This window comes from Pezoporus wallicus, unplaced genomic scaffold, assembly GCF_028554395.1.
Source record: "Pezoporus wallicus isolate ANWC-B61680 ecotype Strahan unplaced genomic scaffold, APGP_CSIRO_Pwel_v1 contig_6401, whole genome shotgun sequence".
Classification (NCBI taxonomy): Eukaryota; Metazoa; Chordata; class Aves; order Psittaciformes; family Psittacidae; genus Pezoporus; species Pezoporus wallicus.
This window is the reverse complement of record NW_026638608.1, coordinates 483166-507409: the sequence shown is the minus strand read 5'-3', so window position 1 is coordinate 507409 and position 24244 is coordinate 483166. Positions and strand designations below refer to the sequence as shown.

General features: G+C 40.5%; 1 protein-coding gene across 5 annotated transcripts in view; it reads right to left on the bottom strand.

Annotated features, from left to right (window-relative positions):
• CLTCL1 (clathrin heavy chain like 1) overlaps window positions 1–24244 on the bottom strand; it is a 36613-nt gene that overhangs the window by 7249 nt on the left and 5120 nt on the right. For all 5 annotated transcript variants that reach the window (XR_008972394.1, XR_008972395.1, XM_057411303.1 and 2 more), the window contains exons 2-27: window positions 20770–20977; window positions 16411–16679; window positions 15991–16152; window positions 15109–15222; window positions 13695–13868; window positions 13225–13422; window positions 12658–12858; window positions 12382–12534; window positions 11611–11733; window positions 10818–10955; window positions 10451–10615; window positions 9868–10048; window positions 9327–9490; window positions 8474–8599; window positions 8030–8172; window positions 7199–7433; window positions 5213–5335; window positions 4661–4806; window positions 4096–4279; window positions 3344–3536; window positions 2694–2851; window positions 2436–2600; window positions 1983–2090; window positions 1481–1648; window positions 1248–1397; window positions 317–448 (exon numbers count right to left, since the gene is read on the bottom strand). Coding sequence is in view for 3 of the 5 variants with exons in the window: in XM_057411303.1 (XP_057267286.1) it covers window positions 317–448; window positions 1248–1397; window positions 1481–1648; window positions 1983–2090; window positions 2436–2600; window positions 2694–2851; window positions 3344–3536; window positions 4096–4279; window positions 4661–4806; window positions 5213–5335; window positions 7199–7433; window positions 8030–8172; window positions 8474–8599; window positions 9327–9490; window positions 9868–10048; window positions 10451–10615; window positions 10818–10955; window positions 11611–11733; window positions 12382–12534; window positions 12658–12858; window positions 13225–13422; window positions 13695–13868; window positions 15109–15222; window positions 15991–16152; window positions 16411–16679; window positions 20770–20977 (4281 nt within the window). In the remaining 2 variants the exon portion in view is untranslated. The remainder of the gene's footprint in view (window positions 1–316; window positions 449–1247; window positions 1398–1480; window positions 1649–1982; window positions 2091–2435; window positions 2601–2693; window positions 2852–3343; window positions 3537–4095; window positions 4280–4660; window positions 4807–5212; window positions 5336–7198; window positions 7434–8029; window positions 8173–8473; window positions 8600–9326; window positions 9491–9867; window positions 10049–10450; window positions 10616–10817; window positions 10956–11610; window positions 11734–12381; window positions 12535–12657; window positions 12859–13224; window positions 13423–13694; window positions 13869–15108; window positions 15223–15990; window positions 16153–16410; window positions 16680–20769; window positions 20978–24244) is intronic.

Here is a 24244-nt window from a genome sequence, read left to right as displayed (position 1 = left end):
ACCCAAACTATTCTATGATTCTATGACACTTCTTACTGTCGTAATAATCTGAAACAGATTCTCACTTGTTATTGCAAGAGTTTGTGCTTACTGTCACATGGCTTCAACGCATCTTGTATTGCTGGAAGTAAAATAAAACAGCCCCCTATGCCAGTTACACAAGCTCTTCCAATGTTTCCCATATCAAACCAGGATCAGGTTGCTTCTCAGTCCTTTGTACTGAAGGCAAAGCTACCTAGACAGATGTCAACCCTTTTTTCCAGCCAGAGACTTGAGCAAGAGTATTTCTTGTTCATCTACCATCTCCCGAACTCACCTTTGAGAAAAAATTGACTGTCCTGGTGTGATCCAGTCGTGGAGATAATACAAGCAGGAGATCATTGATCAGCAGAGGTTTGTAGTCCAAGTAGAACTGCAAGGCTTTGTAGTACAGCTCCACATTGGCAACCTGATGTGGATAAACACTAGTTGGCACTAAAACACAAGTAAGCCTAAAGGTGCTTAGTTGGGACCACTTAACTCGGCACAAAATTTATCTGACTCCTAAATAAAAGCTGAAGTTTCCTTCTAGAGGCCAGAAGTGCTATACCTACATGCAGAATTATTTATCTTATGACTGCTTGTGCCATCTGCTTCCAGATGGCACAAGTCACAAGCTTACCAGCGGTAGTACAAACTAATTCTAACCCATCCACAGTTGAAAAGATCCTGGCACATTCAAGATCCCACTACAGCTAATGTGACCATTTGCTGAACTCCTGAAACCAGTAAAGGCTGTAGCCTTGTTGCCTTGAAACCCTTAAGACCAGTAAGAATGCATTCAGTCTCAAATCTTGTCTAAACTATCCATCGTTCACTATTCTCACGAGACCACAATTCTCACACTGAAGCAGCTGGAAACATTTGCAGAGATCTTTCAAAACCAGTTACAGCCTCAGACTAAGCCTGCAGCCAGCTCAAAGGTATTAACGAGTTTATGCCTCTTGCTTGTGACCTATGATCCTGAGCAGTCTCTGAAAACATTGTGCTTGCGGCTGCCACTCAACAAAATGTGCTGCACAGCAGAAAATGAAGGCTATAAGATTAGATTAATTCTTGTGGTAAACTGATGGGAAATTGCTTTAAGTACAGCAGGAAAACAGAGTAGTAGCTTAAGCAAACTCATTCTCAAAATAGCAATTCTGTTGTGCATTTTTGTCTTAATTCTGAAAGAAGCTTTCAGCACTTTCAGTTAACTAGTTACTTACCTTAGCAATTATGTCTTTAAACTGTCCTTCTTTCCAGGCATCAGTGGGATGATTCATCATAGTGATTATGGCATTGTCATACTCCTCATACTTGTCATAGAGGAATACAAGTTCTGCCCAGAGATGAGCCTGTTCTGCAGCTCTGAGCACCTAATAAAAACAAACAAAAACATCAGTGTGATTCACTGACAGCTTCCCACCTGCACTTGCAGTCTAGCTAGCTTACTGCATACCTTTGGAATATTAACTCTAGACCAGAAGAGCTCCAGATGTTCCCTCATTTTCTGAGGCTTGAATTTGGAGTATAAGATGGCAAGTTCAGTAAACATGCCCATGTGAGCACGCTCTAGGCCCAAAGCAGCTTCCAAAAGGCCAATCAGTTCTTCAAAATATCCACGATCCTGGATGTTTGGAAAACAAGGATTAATTGTAAATTCATGACCGAGTGGCACTCAAATGCATATTTACTTACATCCAACATGCTTTTTCTCTCCAAATGAGAGTGCTTAGACATTATTCCAGTGAGAAAACGGAATTGTAAAAGATGGGACAGTGAAAACCATCACCCTTGCATTTACTACAGAAAAAATTGCATGCAGCTATTAAGAAATGGAGGTGGAGGAAGAATGAATTTAAACATCAGCCCCGCAGAGCGGGAGGTGTTATCTGTGACCACGTCAGCAGCAGATACAAGTATGCTGTCTAGAGACTTCTAGGATTTTACAGTAGTCTAACCTGATAGTAGCTGATCAGCTCTTCAAGCTCATCAGCATGGATGACTATGTGTAAACCACCAATCTGTGCCAAGCGGAATTCTTCTCCATCTACACAGGCAAAGCACACCTGTAATGAAAGTTAGCAATAGTCAGTTAACAGCAGAACACAGCAATGCTTAATCTCCTTATATTAAAGGGAAACTTTATTTGCAAAGCTTTACCAAATGTGAGACTTACGTACAGCTCCAAGTTGGTATTTCTATAATGCTTGTTCTGGTATTGAAGTCTCTGATTTTGCATCGTTTTGAAATTCAGCTTTATCATGTTGGGTGAAATTACAGCTTATAAAGCTACAGACACACTCTATAGCCAGAAGCAGTTAGCAAGCTACTATCAGAACTAAAGCAAGATGCTCAGAAGCAACAATAAAGCACATTTCTGAAGGCTATTAATAAACTTGAGTTTAAGTTACCTCTTTCCATGTCCTTGTGCTATTGGCTTTGCGGCCGCTGTCCACTGCTGCCTGATACTCTCCAAGGTGCACCAAGGTAGATGCCAGGCGAGCAAAGTTAGACACATTGTTATAGAGTAGTTTTGCAGCCTCATACATCCCCTCTTCGTAACAGCGATCACCAACCTGGATTAGAAGTTCAAGGTAAACAAAGGTAACAGCAAGAATCAGGAATCAGCTATGTAGCATCATACATGGTTCTTGTGGATTAAGACATACCTGTTGTATATGGGCATTATTAGGGCCACTAATGAACTCTTCTAGTTCTGACAGACGATTTGTTTTTGCCAAAGCAAAAATAAGTTCTGTCTCTACATAGGACTCTCTAGCCTTCTTCCTGGCCATCTGCAAGAACTTGACAAGGTCCTCCCAGTTATCTTGAAGAGAGAAAAGATATTTAAGGTCCTCTATTTAGTCATTCTGTATATTGCTCACCTTGCCCACCTTAAGAACAGCTTTTACTAGTAGCCTCAAGAATTTCCTCCATCACAACACTAAGCCATTTGCATTTGAGTTACAGAATTCCCTGCTAAGCACCAAGTCACCTTCACGTAAGGCTGAACTTCTTGCAATTATTCTACAATCCAACTGGCAAGAGATTCTGCCACATACAGCTAAATAAATACATTGGCAATATTTTAGGTAATACCAGTCCAAATTATCTCCACAGGAAGGTCTATCTTTGGCACACCAACACAGACAAGCTTGTTGACAGGAATTTCGCTAAACATTGACTCACTGACTCCACGCACTCACTGTTCCCATTTCCTCTGAAACAGAATTTGTAAGCCTCAAGAATCTCTGCTACTTTATGTAGATGCAATAACCTAGCCCATCTCAATCTTAAGTTTGAGGATGCTTTGCCTTACCATTTCTGTTTGCTGCTTGAACAACCTCCATGTAGGCAGATGGATCATCTGCCTTTATATAGGAGTCAATGGCTTCTTTCACCAAGTCCTTCTGGAGCTGTGCTCTGGCTAGCTGGCTCCATACTGCTGGTTCATTACACCGCTCTGCAAATTCATAAGCACGGTCCAAGTTGCCAATGTGCTCAATCAGCACCTGTTTGAAATTGAAGTTGCAAGTTAAAAATCAAAGCTTTATAACATTGTCCTTTCTAACAGAACTCCTCCTTCATGTGTAGACACTGTTCTGTGTAAGCAATGTGAAGCTAACTGCTTTTAGAACAACCATTTGTGCCCAGTGAAGCAGAGGCAGCAAGAATAAGACTCTTACTGCTACTGATTTCTCCTCTACCTTACAGGAGTCAGTATTGGTGGCCTGAACATAATGCCTAGTAGCATTTGCTTCTCCTGCACCTTTCAAGTACAAGTCTCCAAGGCAGTCACTCTGAATCAAATGCAGTGCACATACCTCAAGCACGTAAGTGCAAAACCCCAAAAGCTTTTTATTATTTTGACGAGATCAGCCTCTGAAGTCTTACTTTGACCTTTTTTTGCTATTCTTTGTATATAATCCCACTTCTCCCTGCAACTTGGTATCACACATGATCTGCACTCTCAAGTCTTAATGATTTAAGTGATGATCACTCCTTGAGACTCGATAACAGTATACATTCTATTACTGGTATTCTATACCTTCATGCAGAAACCAACCTCACCTGAATTGCTGAAGTATTAACATCAAATTTTCTGAATATAGCAAAGGCTTCTTCATATAGCTCATTACTGATGGCAATGTTTGCAATATCTGGGGCATCATAGTTATCCAGCCGATTGATGTATTCCATCACACGAGTGCGGTCAGCCTTAATGGCAGTCAGGATCAGCAGATTCTGGAGATTCCTTTGGTTAACAGAAGGCATGGGCTATAAGCACTGCAGGTAACACCTGCCTGAGTGACATATATTGTACATGCAAAAAATATACCCGCTTGCTGTCACTAGCGACCACCTTTCATCCCCAGATTGAGAATCAGAGATACTTGCCTTCAGAAAAATTGCTTACCCACTATCAAGTGTTTTCTCAACACATCACTGCTAACTGCATGGTGTGAACTAGCTCTGTTCTTAAAGCACAGAGCACTTTTCCTGCTTTTTCACCTGATTACACACATTTAAGAGTGCTTATGTGTTACAACTAAGAGACCTACTAATAACTCAGGTCACTTCAACCTTAAAAAAGGCACTTAATAGACTAAACTTGTGGACAAAGCTTTCTTCTTACCTGTGTTCACTGAATACAGAATTATCCAAGACAATTTTTTCCAGTAACTCAATCAATTCATTAGGCAGGTCAGCAGTCATGAAAGCTTTCACAGTTACAGAAACCTCCTCTGGATCCTGTGTTTCTGATAAAGCTGTTTGGACAACCTGGTTTTGAAGGCAGGAAAGAATAAGTATTTTCCACAAATGAGAAAATTTCCAACCTATTCCAGTGAACCACAAATTAAGGCTACAGAACTTCAGAATATTTCATAACAGACAGCAAGAAAGAGCCACTTCTATAGTGGATACAGCTATTAAAGTCACACCCTGGGTCTGTACATGGAGAAATTCACTAGACACAGGTCAGTCCACAGGACAGAAATAATATCTTCCTGGTAATTAAATTTTCTGACCATGAAGGTCAGAATTAGTACCTGCCATTCACAGTTACAAATTTCTGTATGGTTGAGATGGTGCCTCTGGAAACCTTGCTGAATAAGAGACAGTTACTTTAGTGCTCCATAATGTTTCTTAAACATCCTGACCTGAAAGTTCAGCCTTCATGCTGTACCTGGTCAATAAGCTGCCGCCTGAATGGGTTGTTTTCTTCCAGAACATTTGCCCAGAGCTCAGGGTCCTTCCTGCGCACCAGATAGCGAGCCTCACTCTTAAACAGTGAGTTCTCATTGCAGACCTGAAGGAGGAGTTACAAACATTAGCATTAATGTGAAGAGTCAGTACCACAAGACATATTTAACTAGCTATGAATCAGACAGTCTAGAAGACTGACTAGAACTAATTGCCAACCAATGCTAAATGTCACAGACAGGTTCTTACCCAACCTCTGATCTGGAAGGCTCATGGAGAAGGTCTCCAGCAGAGTTTCTATAGCTTCTCTTGGTTTTGCCCGACATAAATACTGTGACAGTGGCTTCACAGTAACTATTTGCTTCTGTCTGAAGTGAAGACCTGCAGAAGCCTGAAGAACTGAAGTTTTATATCTAAAAAGGGAGCCACTTGCCTGGGCAGTGTTAAGTAGTGAACTGAGGAATAGTGCTGGTGTTTAAAGCTAGAAATAGGTTACAGGTTTGGTGTCATTAGCTTTACACTAGAAGTGTTCAGAGTAGCAAGTGGCTTATATTCCTCTGTTGAAATGTTAAGGGCACAGAATAAATGTGAAATCTTATAGAAGTGCAGCAAGGAAGAGTTATGAGTTACGATCCTGTTAGTACCACTAGCTTCAATTTTCAACTATAAGAGTAGAAACCCGAAGGCCTATTTTATTTTCTACTAATAGGACATGTTTTGTTAGTTTCCAAATTAGCTCCTGGAATCTCAAATATTTTGCTGTAAGCAAATCAGTAGTAGCACAATTTTGCTTTATGTTGTACACCTACTAGTTGCAGCAGTTGAGCCCCCTTCTAAGAAGCAACAAAGTCTGAAGAAAAATTCTTACAGGAGGATAATCCTTTCATAACCAGAAACACCTGCTCAGAACATCAGTTCAAGGAAGAAATTGGTACTGATGGGTTTTTATGGTTAACCAGAAAGTTAAACCTTATCCTAGCAATGTTTCCTAGTAAAAAAAACCAAAACCTAAGAGCCACCTTCATATCCCAAAATAAGAGCTGTGCATAGCTAGCCATTTCTTTTTACAGCTACAAAGAAGCTACTACTTCAAAAATAGATGCCTCAGGCTGGAAAGTCATCCACTTTCAGCAGCAAGCCTAGATTATACCACCATTCTAACACTCACAGCATAGGCCTTGTCAGGGAACAGCATTTATTTCCCTTCAAACAGGACAAAATGGCTAGTTCTTACCCCCACACAGCTGACATTCTTGCACATACTAGTGTGGAAGTGCAGGTAGGAGGAGGAGAATGTTTTCTTTCTCAAGTCACAAACACTACAGTCTGATGTTAAGCTCTGGTGTACAGTTTGAGGCTAGGATGTGTTTGGAGAACCCTGGGAATTTCACTTACCCCTGGACTTCTGAGGGAGGTTCTAAGAATCAACAAGCTTAAGATAGCAGAGGAATGCTATCAGGGTAAGTCCTTGCAGTTTGACTGTCAACATTTATTTTCCTTATTCTAGTTAAATAATGGAGCAATGTAACTAAGGGTCAGCCACAGTAAGGGAAAATTACAAGTCCCATTCTAGTTTCAGGGAAGTTTTTTCTCCCACTGTAGAGTCAGGCAGGTCCCTTCTGCTGATCAAGTGCTCAAGGCTCAAAAAAGAACACAAATTAACAAAGCTTTAACATTAGGCATGTTCATTACTTGAGCCCAGTAAACTATTTAGTTTTGAGCAGAATCAGTGGATGAAAGACATGAACGGTACCTTAAAGGTGCAGAGTTAAACAATTTCAGTTTGGACACAAAGCATAGGAGTTCTGATCAACATAAAAATTACTGTCTCCATATAAAAGAACCTGTCTACCTCAACTCCTGAGAATACAAGACAGGATTCTGCAAATGTTAGACAAATAGCCAGCTAGGATTCCACTTCAGGCAGCAAGTAGTTCTTTAACATGTTTATAAATGCAGTTTTTCTAACCTTTATGAGTTCCAGATCACATTGCCCTCTCTCATAAGCAACGCAGGCAAGATGAGGGTCCCTCTTTTCACAATATTTGCCAACTACACGGCTGTCATAGTAAGGATTCTCACGAAGGAACCTCTCTGGATTATTATTACTGTCAATGTAGATTTTGGCCAAGGCATTATGAGTCGCAGGTTCTTCACAGCCTTCATGAATCCTTGATTCAAGCCATGGCAACAGCAGCTTAAGCCTTTGAAGAAGCAAACATTTTAGGTTTATAAGTCAGACTGAGGTATGCTTGACAGCTACCCATTAATACCTGGCTTTCCCATCAAGAAAGTCTGCTGGTTAGACTTAAAAGCAAAGACCAGCCAGTTGTTTTTAACAAGTCTGAGATGAATGGAGGGCAGATCTGCAGTTTACCATCAGGGGAGGCTGCAGATGCCCCTAATTTTGCAGTCTTTCAGTTGTTCTATGAGCTGGCTCTTCATACTTAAAGCTATTTGTTCATTTTACAAGTAACTACAAGCTAATTACACAAGTTGCTGTGTGCCTACAAGATGACTGTTAAGACAGTTTTATTCAGATTTACTTCAAAGGCAAACCCCATGGTTGGCTGTACAGGAAGTGTTCAAAAGTCATGTTATCCATCATGCAGTGCTGTCAGACACTCCTATATGGCCCAAATAATCAAGAGTGACTAACAAATCTAAGCTGCTTTTCTATAAGGAAACATAACACAATATTAGCATTGTATCATTCAACAAAACTTCATCCAATCCAACATGGGTGTATAGCAGGGTCATGAAAGCCCAACACTGGTGTCTACAGATACATTAGTGTTACCGATTTCTTTTTTCCACTTCAGCCACCAGCTCATCTGTTGAGAACTGGCCTCTAACCACCATGATCAAGTTCTTAATGACATCTTCAGAACAATCCACATCAAGAAGCCCTCCAACCACTGCCGGTATACGGCTAGGATTCACCTAGAATAAGCCACCATCATTAAAATTAGTTATTAGATTTATTAATAACCCACACCCAGTCTTCCACAAGGGGAATTTCTAGTTAACAATTTAAACTATGCTTTAGAGCAGAGAATTTTAAGTTACTAAGACATCTGTATAGACACTCCAGGAAAAACTACACTTACAGGTTTGTAATAGACAAAAGGCTCTGCATGGTGTATGAGCATAAAAAAATGCAGCAGATCTGCTTTATTCTACTGAAAGTTAAGCTCCTTCTAAGGAAGGAAAGAGCAAGAGCTTAAGACTGGATTCTCCTTACCTTCTGTACGTAAATCTCTATATACTTCTGCAGGTTATTGCGATATAAGTACAGGACCAGGTCGTGAACAAAATCAAATCGATCACAGACAATGATCAGAGGAAGCTGGTCTGTGAGCTTTGCCTCCTGTATTGTGTACAAAGAACAAAAGTAACCAACCACTATTTGCTGAAGCGTTTTCAAAGCAGGAAAGTCTGACCAAGTTCCCTTAGCACTGAAAGTCACATCACATTCAAATTCAAGACTGCCAAGCAGACAGCTGGCTTCAAAAGCAAGTTACCCACTATGATTACCATGCAGTCCATCTTTCAGCCGAGTTTTACGTTTAGGCTTTTCATGAAGTGCCACATTAGGCCTACATCTCTAGCTTCAAAATTACCATCAATTCGCATATCAACTCAGAAGACAGTTGCTGGGCCAAGAACTTAACAATGCAAAATGAAATGGCACTAAAATCCCATTTTACCAGTTACAAAGCATGCAAAGCATTGTAACACACGTTGATTCCAGTTTTAATGAACTTTGTTTTGCCTTGATAAAGCTCCTGCTGAATACTTCAGCATATTCTTGCCTTCTGCCAGACTGAATTCACCTGTTTTTTAGGTGACAACATATTCTTGAGTTCAGTACAAGTTATATCATACAGGCTAGTTTTAAAGGAATGGTGAATTTGGGCTTCTTTTCCCAGAGGAAGCCTATTATATGCCTGGAATAGGATCAGGCTCCTATTCCAGCTACACAGTAGACTACTAGCAGCCACGCCAGCTAAACCTTGAGTTGGTATTTCCCTCCATTGGAAGGCCCTAGTTCTGCTGCTAAGCAAAACGTATAGAGAACTGCTCAGAGTATCTACCTTCAGAAAGTTCTTCACCCGTTCTGGGTTATAGCAGTTACTTTCACGGCAGATTCTCTCCACTTCCTTTATCTGACCAGTCTTGCAAGCTGCCTGGATGTACTTGAAGTGAACATCTGGATCCTGGCTGAAGTTTACAATGGAACCCAAGAAATAGAACAGTCCTAGAAAGAGTCATGTTTTTAACACAGTTAAAAGAGTAAGTGAAGCAAATGCAGACTGTACAGGCTTCAGCTTGCAACTTATTTCAACCCTGCTGGGAGAGTAGCTTCCATTCAACTGCAGGAGAACTCATAAGGATTTTTCCCCTTATTTCAGGTTTCGCCTTTCTTTCTTATCTTTACTCAGGAGGGTTAAGAAACTATCTAGAAACAAGCTACCCCTGGAACTCACTGTGATGAGCTCACTTCAGTAAATGCATCCTAAGGTGCAGCCTTCTTAGTACAAGTGACAAGTACCTCTCCTGTAAAAGCTACAATCCTTACTATTAGCTTCAGTCAAGTAGTGCTTCTAAGTAAGCTGCTTCCCTCTAATACTGTACCTTCATAGCTTTTGAAAGATTCAAAAAGCTCCACAAGAGACTGGGTACCAAGCTGCTCATGGTATTTAGAAGCAACTTGCACACAGAGCTGCAGGTTTTGCCTAATGTTGGCTGACAGCATGGCACGCAAACACTCCACAGAGTCTTCAACTGAGAGGGAACCAAAGAAGTTCACAAGCCACTGCGAAAAGAAAGAATTTTTACTCAGTAAATTATACAGTATTTGATTGACTTCTAAAATGTGACAACTAGATGGAGTTTCTACCCCAGCTCCTAGAGAGGTCTTCCATCAAGCTAAGGCCTAAGGCTTAAACACATTCACCGTCTTCATAACTACAGAAATGCATACTCAAAGATTTTAAATGCCCACCTAAGAAACTGAGGTCAGATTTAAGCCATCAAAAGTACAGATTAAAGTTTAATCATTAACTGGACAAGTGGTCTTGAATCACAGCTATGCGTGATACTTCAGTACCTACAATCCATCTTCTAGCAGCTGCAGGGATTTTAGCAGCTACAGAAGTGCTAAATAGTATTTGCTTTACTTAAGCGTTCACTTTCTTATTCTGTGCAACAGACTTACCTCAGGATTCAAGAGGTGAGTATGAACAACAGCACGTTTAATATCATAGAGATCCGTGTAGTGTTCCAAAGCTCGCTGGAGCAAGCCTGCCTTTTCACACAACTGGGCAATATGAGCACGATCGTAGTGTGTAAACATTTGGTTTCCAAGAATGGCATCTGCAACCTAGGAGATTACATTTCATATTCAGACTGTCAAAAGAATCACATCAGCTCAGCCTAAAGGTTGTTGAGTCACAGCAGTGACTCACTAGTAGTCTTTGAAGTTGCTGAAGTACTAGATATCAAAATCACACATCATAATTCTTGTGCAAGCCTACTCCTGTCTCCTCTTCACTTTTTGGAAAAAGTAAATTAAGAGGTCTTACCTGTGGGGCATGAATCAAATTCATTTCCAGGAGACGAGTCTGAAGGTGGCCTTCTGCAGGGCGGTTATTCTTCAGGGCATCCAACAGAAATGATGTGCATTGCTGAATAAGACTGTTCTCCATGAACACATCCACAATCTGTTGAGAAGTCAGAGAAGTGGGTGTATGAATACACATGTAGATTTATGTGTATATACTAATGGCCTGGCTAGAAGGCTAGAAAGGCAGCTCATCACAGCATCTACAATCCTATATTCCCTTTGGTTTTGCCCAGATTTTGCTACTCACTGTTTTAACACAGCATGCAAATCCCAGCCCTTCTCTCTTGTTGGGATAGCTGCTAAAAGAAAAGCCAAGACTTTCTAAAAGTAGCTTCAAGTATTTAATAATGCAAATTGTTGCCTTATTTCTCTGTCCATTTAACCAGAAGTGGCCACTGGCAGACAGCATTCAACTTAAATTTACATGTTCATCTTCCTCTAAGTACTCTGCATGATATGAGTTAATGTATGCTTCATTAAAGCCATCAGGAGGACAGTAACAATACTGCTCCGACTAAGACTGTGGCAGATTCACCATCAGTATCACAGCAGCAAGTCAGAAAGCTTTCACAAGAACTTGAGAGCACACTTCCCTCTAAGGACTTAATCATAACCAAATGTGACTAGAATAGTTTAGTCACTTTTCTAACCAAGCCAACTAGAGACTTGAACTGGCCTTACCAGTTCCCAGAATGGTACGATGCTACTACCTCTGTCTAGAAAGAGACCAGTACTCTTGTTGTAGGCATCACCTGGTTAATGTTAGCCAGTGGCTCCTCATCCTGTACCAGCATCTGAGAAAACTGCAGGCCTTGATCTGGACTGACTCTCATCACACTTCTCAGTAAGAAGATCCAGTCTGGGGTATAGCCAACCTAGAGATTTCAGAAACAGTCACGTGTGTCTGGGAAGCTTTACACATCTTTAAGCCTTTAGATTCTTTAACATAGGCAGTATGAACTATAGCAAGGTTGCCATGCCCAACCCCCATCTTCCAGGAATTCTCAGACAAAAGCACTGCTTGTCTATTGACACAGAAATTCAGTATTCACCTACTTAACAACTGAACTTGTGCCAAGGCTTTTCTCTTTCTAGGAAAGAAAACTGCTAAATCATTCAAAATCAACTGACAAATCCTTCCACAGTCTGAAGGTACCATCTATCAAGTAATGTCCTAAACTTACAAGTGGACATCTGGCAAACTGTTTTGTCATCTGTCAAAAACAGAGTCTCATGAACTTAGGAAGGCTCTTATCTTTATTCTCTAGAATAAGCTTGAGCCAGTCCATTAATTTGATAGCTCACAAAATCCCAGATGTTCTCAATTTAATTTTTTGCAGACTGCTCAGACCTTAGTCGTACGCTATGATTTGCACTGTGACAATGAAGAAAAACACTCTCTCAATCTTGCCTACTTATCAGTTTTAAGTAACAGGAATAAAACTTATCTCACTGAAGATAGCTTGAGAATGTACACATTCAATTTAAGATAGAGCCTAACAGTTTGTGATAAACAACTTTACCTTTTTGGCATATAGCACTATTTTCTGGAATTGACCAGTTTCAGCGAAGCACTGAATCACTTTGTTTGGCACATTAGCACGAAGATAGACACTGAGTGCAAGGGTTGGGTCAGCTGTCTTCACCAAGTCTCCCAGCTCCTCTGAGCACTCCAGCTGAAGTCAAAAGTGGTATTTTGTCAAGCACAAAAACTCACAGATGGTAGCATCAACAGAAGTAATGTTCACACAGTTGTTAGAAGGCAACAAGATTAAAGCTAGTGTCACGATCAAGCCTACCTTGTCTTCCTTCAGCCACTTCTCCAGAAGCTGCTTGCGGCCCTGCTGTAGGACAGGGCGACAGAGTTCCAGAGACTCAAACTTGTTCAGCTGCCCCTGGTCAAGCAATATTCCAAAGTACTGGAGCAGGGGAGAGGCCTGCCCGGGCTGAGCTGGCACACTCTGGAACTTCCTGATTGTATCACTAGTACGTAGGATTCCCTGAAGAGGCACAAGATAGAGAGGAGCAATGTTTAATTAATGAAGGTTGAATAGTATTAGTCAAAACCCAGGTGTTAAGCTTTACACTGAAGCACCTCCTCTAAAGCCTTCAGGGTGAACATTCTTCATACCGATGACATTCTAGGAAGAAGTCAGTGGCCACAGCAAGTCCAGTCTCTGCTTGGATGAGTATAGCACATACTTTATGGGATACAGGATATTAGAACAACCATCAAACTGCAGAGTACTAAGGCAAGCATTGCAGCACTTCAGTTTTTGAATGTCAAGTTAGCTAAGCAAGTCCAGTAAGCTAAGGCAAATCCCTAACCCCTACAGCTCCTAAGATTTACCTTTGGAGCTATTTACCTTTGGTGCAGATGCAGCTACTTTAGCAGCATCTGCATAGCTTCCTTGAGCAAAGAGTGTGTTGAACTTTCTGGCAAATAATTCCTCTGCCCCGGCTAAATTACTCCGTATAGCCATACGCAGGCCCAAGTCAGGATTCTGGAGAACGTTCGTAGCGTAGTTCACTATGTTGTCTTCCTCCACACATACAGAAAGCACCTGAAAAGGACAAAAGGCATTCTGAGTACTGTGCTTTCCACAACTACTCTGAAATACAGCAACCAAATGGCTCTGCAGCTCATCAGTGAAGTAGATCATTAAAAACCCCAATTTCCTCCCAAGCAGTTCTGTACTAGCAGAGGTTAAAACCTGACTAATTAAATAATTTCTTGCTCCCTTCCATGACACTTGTTGCATCAAGTCACTCATTCTGTTTGTTACGTTCCATCTGAGCTTTAGAAGGCTGAAAACGAGAATGCTGGATTTGTTACCTGGCCTTTTTTATTCACACCAATAATGCCTGAGGTAGGTTCATGAGGAGCTGTGACAAAGATAGTATCAGCACTAATACGGTTCATGTAGATGCACACTCCAGACTCTAAGTCATACATGTGAATGTATCCATACTTCGTGATCAGGTAGATAACACCATGCTTAATTCCAATCTGCCAAAAGATGGAGATTTATTAGTCAAGACTAAGACTGTAACAGTTAAGTAAGCTGCCTTTAGCCTTGTCACAAGCCAGTACTGCAGTGACATGCCTTTGCACTGACACCAAGAACAAGTATAGTTTCAGGCTTCTTCCTTACAGACTCAGAGCAATGAATAACTTCATTGGTCATTTGGAGCCACAGCTACACTGAATAAAGAGGCTGAAAGGAAATTAGAATTCATCCGCAAAGGACATACTCCTCATCCCAATAAGCAGGGCTAAGGAAGAAAGTTTGGGCATAATTTGCATTCTAGTCTAGATATGTCAGCACAATTTTCTGTTCCAAAAATAATAATGAGATAATCTCACTCTTTTCCAATAAGGCCTACCCAAAGCACCAACAGAATACAAACCAAGCCCAGCTACTGAATACTCCAGTTTACCTGTCAAGTCACTTCAACTAGGGAGCCTTTCAAGCCAAAATGGTCTTCAAATAAGTACTTTCACTTTGAAACAAAAGCACAACTTTGGATGCTTTCTTAATGAAGCCTCTGAAGTACAGAGCCACATGAATCCTGTCATGTAGACAGCTTGCTTTGTTTAACTTAGTTTAAGGCACCTGGTTCATTTATAAAGTCACTCTATTAGACTTGTCAGCAGTTGCATGCTGAGAAATTACACAATTCATAGTCCTGCACACATGCTAAGTGAAGGTCTGTCAAGGCAATCAGTTATGTCCCTTCCTAAAGAACCTCCCACTAATGTACCAAGCTGCCTTTTTCTGTGTTGATACTACAGGAGGTATGCTGATATGGGACTTCCCACTCCATTGGCCTTTACAGTAATGAAAGGCCACTTTCATGTGAAGCTACATCACATTATCTAGAACTCCAAATGTTAGTAGGAAGTTTAATAGCCAAGGCAATGTTTAGAGACATTCTACTAAAAGACACTACTGAGTTTTTTAGGGGCCCTTTTTTGTTGTCGCTGGGTTTTTTTTTCCTAAGGGTTTTGTTGGAGGTTTTTGTTTTCTTTTTTTATACAACCTCAAGTTGACATATCTGTAGAAATACTGAAAGACCCTATATATTTCTGTTTGAATTACATTTTAGTGTCCAGGCTACCTCCCACAAATCTATGAACCCTCCCAGAACTAAGAGGAATGACAGCAAAGCATTAGCAGAAAGCATTCTTTACAATAGACATGGCAGCTACTTGCCCGGTTATAAAGTTCATTGGGTCAAACATTTACCTGCATTGCCACAGGAAAGTCAGTCTGTGCTTCAGGTGGGAAAAACACATCAACAGCTTTCTTAACAAATGGCTGATTTCCAGTAGCTGGCTGACCTACTTCAATTATGTGTAGCTAGGAATAAAAAAGTACATGTCACAAGATTGCCTGCAAGTGCAGCCACATGAAAGAAGTTCCTCTCTTCAGATATGCTACCCAGTCACCTGCCACACTTGGCTGATGAATATCTGCCCAATCCTGAACAAAGACAGTATGGGGAGCTCTGCTCCAGATATTTGTCAGAGGGACAAGTTTTCTGGAACTTGATAAAGTAAAAACCAGGAAAAGATTAAAAAAAATGCTCTCAATAAAAGCAGACTGTATTTTTATCCAAGGCAACTTGTTCAGGATGTTTTGAGTGAGACTTGTCAATTCATCAACAATTTTGCTGGACAAGACTAGAAAGCTCAATACATTTTAGTGTTACCTCAGCTCTTCACAGACTGTTACTGAAATCCACTCAGCTTGATGCAAACAACCTAGCCACAGACCTAAGGCTTATCTTGTCTCTTTCTACACTGAACTTAGGACATAAAAGGCTGCTTAATGACTTAACTTCATGCACACAAAAAACCCACATCGGCATAAATGAATGCTTTAACACCCTGAGCTTAGTTCTCATTGCTTCTACATTTGTTCTTACGCCTAAGTTTCACCAAAGCAACCCGGACTCTTTTTGCAGTTTGTCCTATTGAAAGAAAGCATTCTGATGCTGACCAAATACACTACACACATGGTTGCCAAGCTGCTCTTCACAAGAGCATACACTAAATGGTGTGATCACTGAAGTTCTATTAGCAGAGCTCTGCTACAGCAGAACAGGAACACAGCTGCACACTTTACCTTGCCCCCTGCAGGACTCCTCACAGCAAAACAGAAGAGGGTAGAAGGTTTGGCATTTCCCTCTATTTTGAATTCCGCAAAAGCTGCTGCGTGGCCCTCTATAGGTTGGGAGACTTTTCTATCAACTGAATACAGCTGCATTGCACCAACCACACGATTTTGCTAGGAAAGAAAAAAAAAGCCCAAAGAAAAGGTCAGCCTGCAGAGATAAGATTTCAAATGTTTATTGCAAGGTTTTTGGGACAGTAAACTAAAAAGCAGAATATGTTTCTCATCCCCTCCTCCAACGCTTTAATCACATTATCCCCACACATAAGATACTTCTGGTCTACAGAAACCAAAGTTAAACTATAGCAGCTATTAAGCGGGGCCAGGGCTCTCCCACTGGTTTTCATCGCATGCTGGTTCCAGGTAACTTACCTGTGCTGAAATTCCTATCAGCAGCAGCCATTTTTGGTGCTCATCTGTCCTGTAGTTGATGATTTGGCAGCCTGCAAGACTAGCATGCCTATCAAACATCTTTTGGGGTTGAGATTCTCCCTCCATGCTCCAGTGGTAGACTGCTGTCTCTGTCACCAACGCAACTGTATTCACAGATATCCACTTCCAGAAGATCACTTCTTCTGCCATTGTGTGGGCTTTCATTTTACTTTTCATCTCAATGTTAAAGATCTGAAGTGTTTTCCCAGCTAGTATGACAAAACCCAAGAAACATCATAATAGATTACCACAATGGCCATCCTGTAGTCTGCCTATTTACAAGCACCCTGGTTAACCCACTATTCAGTGATGTTACAGGATTAGTGTCCTGTCACATCCAAGTCTCCTTTGATACTTGACTCTTACCAGAGAGAACCCCTCCCCACCCCTGAAGCAGGAAAAAAAAAAGTCTACTTATGGACAAGTACATGGACATTCCAACAACTGACAAGCAAAGACATTTTAACTATAAGCTGTAGTTAAAAGACAGTCTAATCTACAGAGTGTGTAAACTCTTGTTTAGGTAGCAACACTGTATGCCAAGTATTGGTGTCTAGAACATGTCATTCAGTATAATTAACAGAAAGAGTATCTCCAGTTTAATTTAATGGCTGCTGTAGATGACCTGGACTGAGTCCAATAGCATGAGACTCACAACAGCTCTTGAGATAGCTGAAGACCACAGCTTCCATTCTATTTTTCTGTTGAATGAATTGTGCACTTAACTAGGAGGTAGATGGGCTCTGTACAACAGTAACACAAGTGCCTGTTGAAGAGGAGAATCAAAAGTTCAGAAAGATTATAGAAAGGTTTGGAGCTCTCATTCCAGTTAAAGTTACTGCTTCATGATTTAGCTAACTGTATTGCGGGCTTAAGCTTAACTTTAGTACTACTTTAAGCTACCAGAGGCCTCACCCTACTAAGAGGGCACTCAAAACTCATGTTAACTGAGCAAACCTATGAAGAATAAGGGACTCTCTTCTTTTTAAAGTCAAAGTGATGTTTTAGTTCACTGCATATGAGACGGCAGAACTCTAGAAATATTGTTTTCTGTTCACAAGACACCCACTCAGACTGCTAGAGTATTGGCTTGTAATGCCATTATTTCTATCCACACTTCAGAAGTGCTTTCCCTGTTAGTAACACTTCTGTCAAACTGGTAGATGTTCCTTCTACCGGGAATTAGAAGTGGCTGCTGCCCACTGAGGAAACATTCTCAAGAGATACTAACCCCAAGTTAATATGCATCTTGCACTGCTCTAGTATTTTAACATCATTTATATAGTAAATTGATCATACAAGTTTAATGCAGTGCCAAGAGACAAGGTAAATCTTCAGCACTACCACATAAAACATTTATGTTCCCTGCATTAACCGCATAAAGAACCATTAACCTGATCAACTATTTCCTAGGACAGCTTGCTAGCTTTCCTGGGACAAAACCAGCCTCTTTCTGACCACCCTTCTCTGCACATGCAGTGACTGTACATAAAAGTGCAATAAGCCCAGGCCTAACACCAGCTGTAAACTGACAGTTGGAAACACCATATTTACTGTATTGGACAATCTGTCCAGCAGTGTACTGGTGCTACCATGGATTGATTTTGGCTTCCACAGCGTGCAGCCTCACATGCAGAAGGCAGACAAGTAGTTCTGGGAAGGCCCTAGTCACCATCTAAACAGGGACACCAGTATGTGCATACAGAAACTGTTCCCAAAGTCAGTCTCATGAAAAAGAAGCAGAATGCCTATCCTAGTTTTAAAAACATAGAAGAAACTGTTAAGCTACTAAAATGAGCTAAAAGCTCATGCTTCTTCATTTTCTAGACTAAATTTGACTGTCGTGCTTTACATTTGAAAATGGCTTTACAAGCTTCAATAGGCAGCTAGCTATGGACATTGACAGCCATAGCAATATAGTTTAAGTGTACTAACACAAATTCAAACTTCAGAACTCTAAACTGCAATTAAACTAAAAGAAAATAAAAATAAAAAAAGTTCTTTGCATTAAGAGTAGAGCCCGCTCTGAAGTCATAGCAAGGGCAGGAATAAGTTTGAGTTGTATCTACTTGAACATTTCTGAGATAAGAAGCCAGACTCTTACCTAAGTTTTTCTTATCAAGCTACCAGACTGCTCAGACTATTCCCTACAGGTGTCGCCAAGTTAGCAGATTTGGGTTTTGAACAGTGGCACAAGAATTTACATTCCAGTTCACTGGAGCATAAAGCTTCTCCATTCCACAAATAATGGATGCACCCTTGAGTATTGCATTCTCCACTTACACCAAATGGGGACCACTCTCAGACAGAGCAAAACAAGAGAACCATGAACAACACAAGGACAATGTATAAATTTTGGTACACCAGGAGAATGCCACATGCAATCCAGAAATGAAATTGTGCAGACTGTATTCAATTTAAATCAAGAACCATTTCATTTCTTTTTTTGAGGGTGGGTTTGTATGTTTATTGCTCAATAATTCCAAAATTACGAGCAATTTCCAATCATGGCATGTTGAGTCACAATGTGCAACAGGTTTGATTACTGAAGCCTCAATTGGCAGGAAAAACTCTGGAGTGACAGACTGACTTAAACCACTTCTTCAGTCCAGTTCACTCTAGTTCCGCTGGTTACCATGAGTAACAACAGTATTTGTTGGGTTTCTCTACTCATCCTCTTTTCTACCCAACCCTCTGGTCATTAGATTAAATTCGATAAAAGGAGAGATTACTAAATTTGCAATACGTGACCACACAACTCTGCATGTCAATGTGACATCATTCACTCAACCTTATCTGTTCAGAGGACAGGCTTATTCATTCTGCATGAACAGAACTATATTAATTTGGAACAAGTCTTAACACTGGCAAGAATAAAGCTATATTCTTCAAAGCTGATGACAATCCATTTAGTTAGTAGGATAGTTTTAAAAGGGAACTATACAATCCAGTTTTAAGAGCTAAATGAAGCTCCGCTAGTGTGGGAAGTGCAAGACAAGGCACTTTCCTTGCCAATACAGTTTGTAAAAGGGATTCAAGATTAAGGACAGTGAACTCTTAACAGAAATGAAGCTTTTTCATTGTTACCTTTACCCACACCTCAGGTAAGGCAGTCCTTTGCAAGATGTATAAGCATCTTAGCTGAATCACAGGTTCAGCTGAAGTTAAACATTAATACATCAGTTCTCCCCTAATGTCAGTATGAGCCTGTGATCGAAACAAGAAGTTACAGGTTTTTTGCCAGTCCTGAGGACAGTTATTTCTTGGACCCTTAAATAATTTCACCATGATTTTTCAAAATCCACACACTTATGAAGAAATGAATAGCACACAGGACATGCCAGCAGAGGTCTCTCATAAAAATATTGCAACTTGAACTTGTCTATCAACTGTACTTCCATAATACACACACGCACACACAAACATTAAGAACACACTCCCCTCCTTCACTGGGTACAGTCAATAGCCAAAGCAGCCAAATGGTTAGCAATGAGCCAAAGGAGAACGTTTGTCACTATAATGCCAGTTGAGGATTAAGATGCCCCAACCTGGCTCTGAAGTGAACTGTCAAATGGCTACCTTAAGTTCAGTACTTTTTATGAGATTAGACCATTCTGTACTACTGAACATGAAATGTCAAAGTTCACTCACCATCTGTTTAGATAAGATGCAAGAAGAAAAGTATATAGTCAGTAACAGTTATTGAGATCAAATAACAGAAGTTGGTCATTCAAGAAAAGAACCTGAGATATATTAAAATTTATTTCTTTGAGCTCAGAGTGTTACTTAAAGGGCAGTATCAACACCACAGATACTGGTAAGCAAATATCTTCCATCTGCAAGATCTTATGATTGACAAACTTAACATGCTTCTGCATTCAGGCTTTCACAGTTAGTGGTCATTATGACATTTTGTTTGCAACGGGTAAGCTTCTCCAAAGCTACAAGAAAGGGCCAGAACAGAGCAGAGAGAGTGGTTACAGCCCTATTCCCACTTATCTATTATGTTTACAACACCTGTTTAAAGGGAAAGTATACAATTTATTGACCTGGTCCTCAGTGAGGATAAGAGGCTGCATTGCCAGGCCCAAGCATCTCACTTCTACTTGGAGGCAAATCATTCAAATATTACCGGAATATCCACTGCCAAAAATACAGCACGCAAGTGTAGGCAAGAATTTTTATCTTCATATACATTCTTCTTAGGAAGCTTACACAAATCTTAAGCTTAAGAGCATACATAAACAGTAATATAGCTACACAGTAGGTTTTGTACTGCAGGAATAATGGATTACTCACCTTTTAGCGCAATTACTTTGGAGGCTGGATTCATGATGGCACTTTCGGCAGAAATCGGACGTCTGATTGGAGTTGTTGGATCACTCATGTCAATTATCACTACTTGTGCCTGCTCTCCCACTTTCTCTCTGATGCAGATGAATTTGTCAGATTCCATTGTTAGGGTACTGAATCCAATGTTTGCTGGGTTAATGCCCAAATTTTGGAGCTAGAAAAACAGGAGAGTGCTTTATTATCCCTTCCCATGTTGAAAGCCTAACTCAAGCCTCTACATCTAAAAGCCTTTCCCCCTCAAGGACACACAAGGCTGGCAAATTTCTGTGACAAGTGTATATACTACAGAACTAGGATTTACCTTCTGATTCTTTGTTCAAAAGGTAAAGAGCTACACAATTCTCATTATTCGAGTCCTAAAGACACGTCAAGTTGTGCTATTGATGCAAACTAAAAGTATTTTTAACTTGAGCATTTATTGCTTAACCTGGCTTTAGTAATATGATGGAATGTATAGTATCAGTAGCATCACTATTCCACATCTAGTAAGGTTAGAAAGTTTGATATTAAAAACTTACTAAGTGGCAGAACTACAACATACAGCATCAGTGGGTCTTACTGAAAGAACCAGTTTTCCTTATGCAAGCCACTCCTAGCAACATCATGGAATGAAGCCTACACAGCACGTGTCAAATGACCTGTTTTTACAAGTGGTCTTGTTCTTCTTGCTTCTTAGAATGTAATTCTTATCAGTGAAATAAAGATGTGTTAAAATAATCAGTGATTCCATGTCTCCCTGCCCAAGATGCCATGCTATTTGGGCCAACAGAGATTTCAATGCAGGCCTCCTCCAGCCTTATGTCCAACTCTCAAAACATAACTTGTGCTCAATGGCATGGCAATAGGTTACATTAAGTTACTCGGAATGTAACTTAAAATCATTTTGTGCCAGTGAGTAGACTGCCCGAGAAGATGGCTATTTCTCATACTCATCCTTTTGTGTTAACTTCTTTCCACTCACTTCCAATTTCAGGTTAACAGGAAGAGGTGGCAGTGAATGAGCATCACTGTTTCAATTAGTGTACAGCAAGTCAGATTTACCTATACAGCACACCCCAGCTTGGTATGTACACACGCTGCATTTTATAGAACAGTAATTGTGACAAGCCAGAGCACCTGCTTTATGCCCCAGGGCAATGCTTTCCAAGCACAGGAACTGTATCAGCTTCACTGAAGCTTCTGAAGGGATTAACCTACACTGCTTTTCAGTGCAGTGCAAGTGAAAAATGACTGCCCTCAAGGATACAGGATAGAAACTACCACCAGCATCACTGAGTCATTAGACTCCTTTTATACATACCACCAGGACATTCATAAAAGAGACTAAACAAACCCCTTGGGCAACAAGTCCCATAATGGTGTCACAAGCACTATTTTTGTGTGTTTTGATCTGGCTGATCATGGCTTGTTACAGCCTCTGTAAAGCTACTCACTAAATCATAAACTGGGTATGTAACAGACACCCATAAGTGTGGTATGTCAGGACTGTGTCCAAGAATGCCTCAGGAATTGTTTTGTTTTCTGTTCAGCTTACTAATGAAGTGCTATTTGGCTCAGTAACTGCTAATTTTGACATACTCAAGTTTCAGTAATGCAGTACAGGCCAAATGGACATACATGTAAAGACATTTACTCCCTCCCACAAGCGTGTCTCAGCAAAATTGAGACACATTCAGCCAATACCTCACTTTATAGGTAAAATACTTCAATACATGCTAGTAAACTTCAGTAGGTGCCATTAATTCCAAAAGAGAATCAAAGTTTAGGCACAAGATCATCAGAAGCTGTTTGCAACTAGAGTTCTGAAACAAGTCCACTGGGCATGTGGCTATTACAGAACCACAGAATCCTAAGGGTTGGAAGGGACCTCAAAAGATCATCTAGTCCAACCCTCCTGCAAGAGCAGGGTAACCTAGAGTACATCACACAGGAACTTGTCCAGGCGGGCCTTGAATATCTCCAACGTAGGAGACTCCACAACCCCCCTGGACAACCTGTTCCAGTGCTCTGTCACTCTCACAGTAAAGAAGGCTTCTCTATCAGTAAGGAAGGAAGTTTCCATATCAAGACAACTCATGAACTTTTCATATGTAATGCAGGAAGTTTTAGTACCCAATAAACATGCAAGTTGTAGTTCCATCAAATTCTGTGACCCTGAACAACAGAAATAAATGATGGGCTCTTAATTCCACTGTGCTTGATTACTGGAGAGTATCCGCTTATTGTGACAAATTACATGTTCACATAGGAGACACCTGAGCACTTTAATGCTGAGCACATAGGAGACACCTGAGCACTTTAATGCTGAGCACGATCTAAGTCCATCTACATATAGAGTACAGTTCATTCTAAGAGACTAATTAAATGTCACGAGTGGACAGGAGATCTAACTGCAGCATAGCCAAGTTCCTAACTTGATTTAATTAATCCAAACACTGATGTATTTCCAGAGTACTGAAGTTGAAACAGCCTCCTCAAGGTCTCTTCTCAATTACTGTGCTTCAGCTTGACACTCTTCAAGAGACAGCACCTAGCCACTCATTCTGCATGGCAAGAATCGAGGCATTAGTCTACTTGAAGTTTAGCTTTAAGCCCAAGGTTATTCGCTCTAAAATCTGGTCCATGTTAAATAACAACCCTTAGGGTATCTTCACTAAGATAAGCAAGATTTTGCATCAAGTTCTGGTATTAAGATTTCCTGTTTCAGCAGTTATAAAATCCAGCAAAGTTTTCAGAACACATAATGCTAAATTATGCATGAGTATCACTTCCATCCTTAGGAAGTCAGTCATATCTTTTAAAGTCAAAATGTCAGTAGTACCTAAAGGATGGTCATGTGAATACTGCAAGTCTCAGTGAATGATGACAAACTTCACATTTTAGCAGTCTGAAAACACTGAAGACCAATCCTGCCATTAAGAGAGTGATAAGTATCCTCATCAGATTACATGTGCTCCTACAACATGGAAACAGTTTAAGAGGCATATTCCTTATGACTATAGGTAAGGAGATGAGCAGAACCCCTTTACCACCAAACAAAGGGACAGCACTTCTATCCTGAATGGGACAAAGCTGCCAAGACAATCTGGACTACATTGTTCTGAAGCACCTTCCCCTCTTCCTCAAGCACAGAATTAAGAAAATTTTATTACAGGAAGTTGCAAGCATTTAGCTATGTATCTTAAAAGACCTCAGGTGAAGGAGTTACAGGTTATTAATGAGGTTTGTATATACAAACTAGAGATTTTATAGTTTATTTTCATAAAGGAGTGAACATTGGCCCTCTCAATTGCTATTAAACTTATGGGTTTTGTTATGCTTCTTAGGCAAGTAGTATTCTCAAACTAAGGTTGCCTTCTGAAAAGAAAGATTCAGTATCACAAAATAATTCCAAAGACATTTACTATGGAGATAGCCTCTT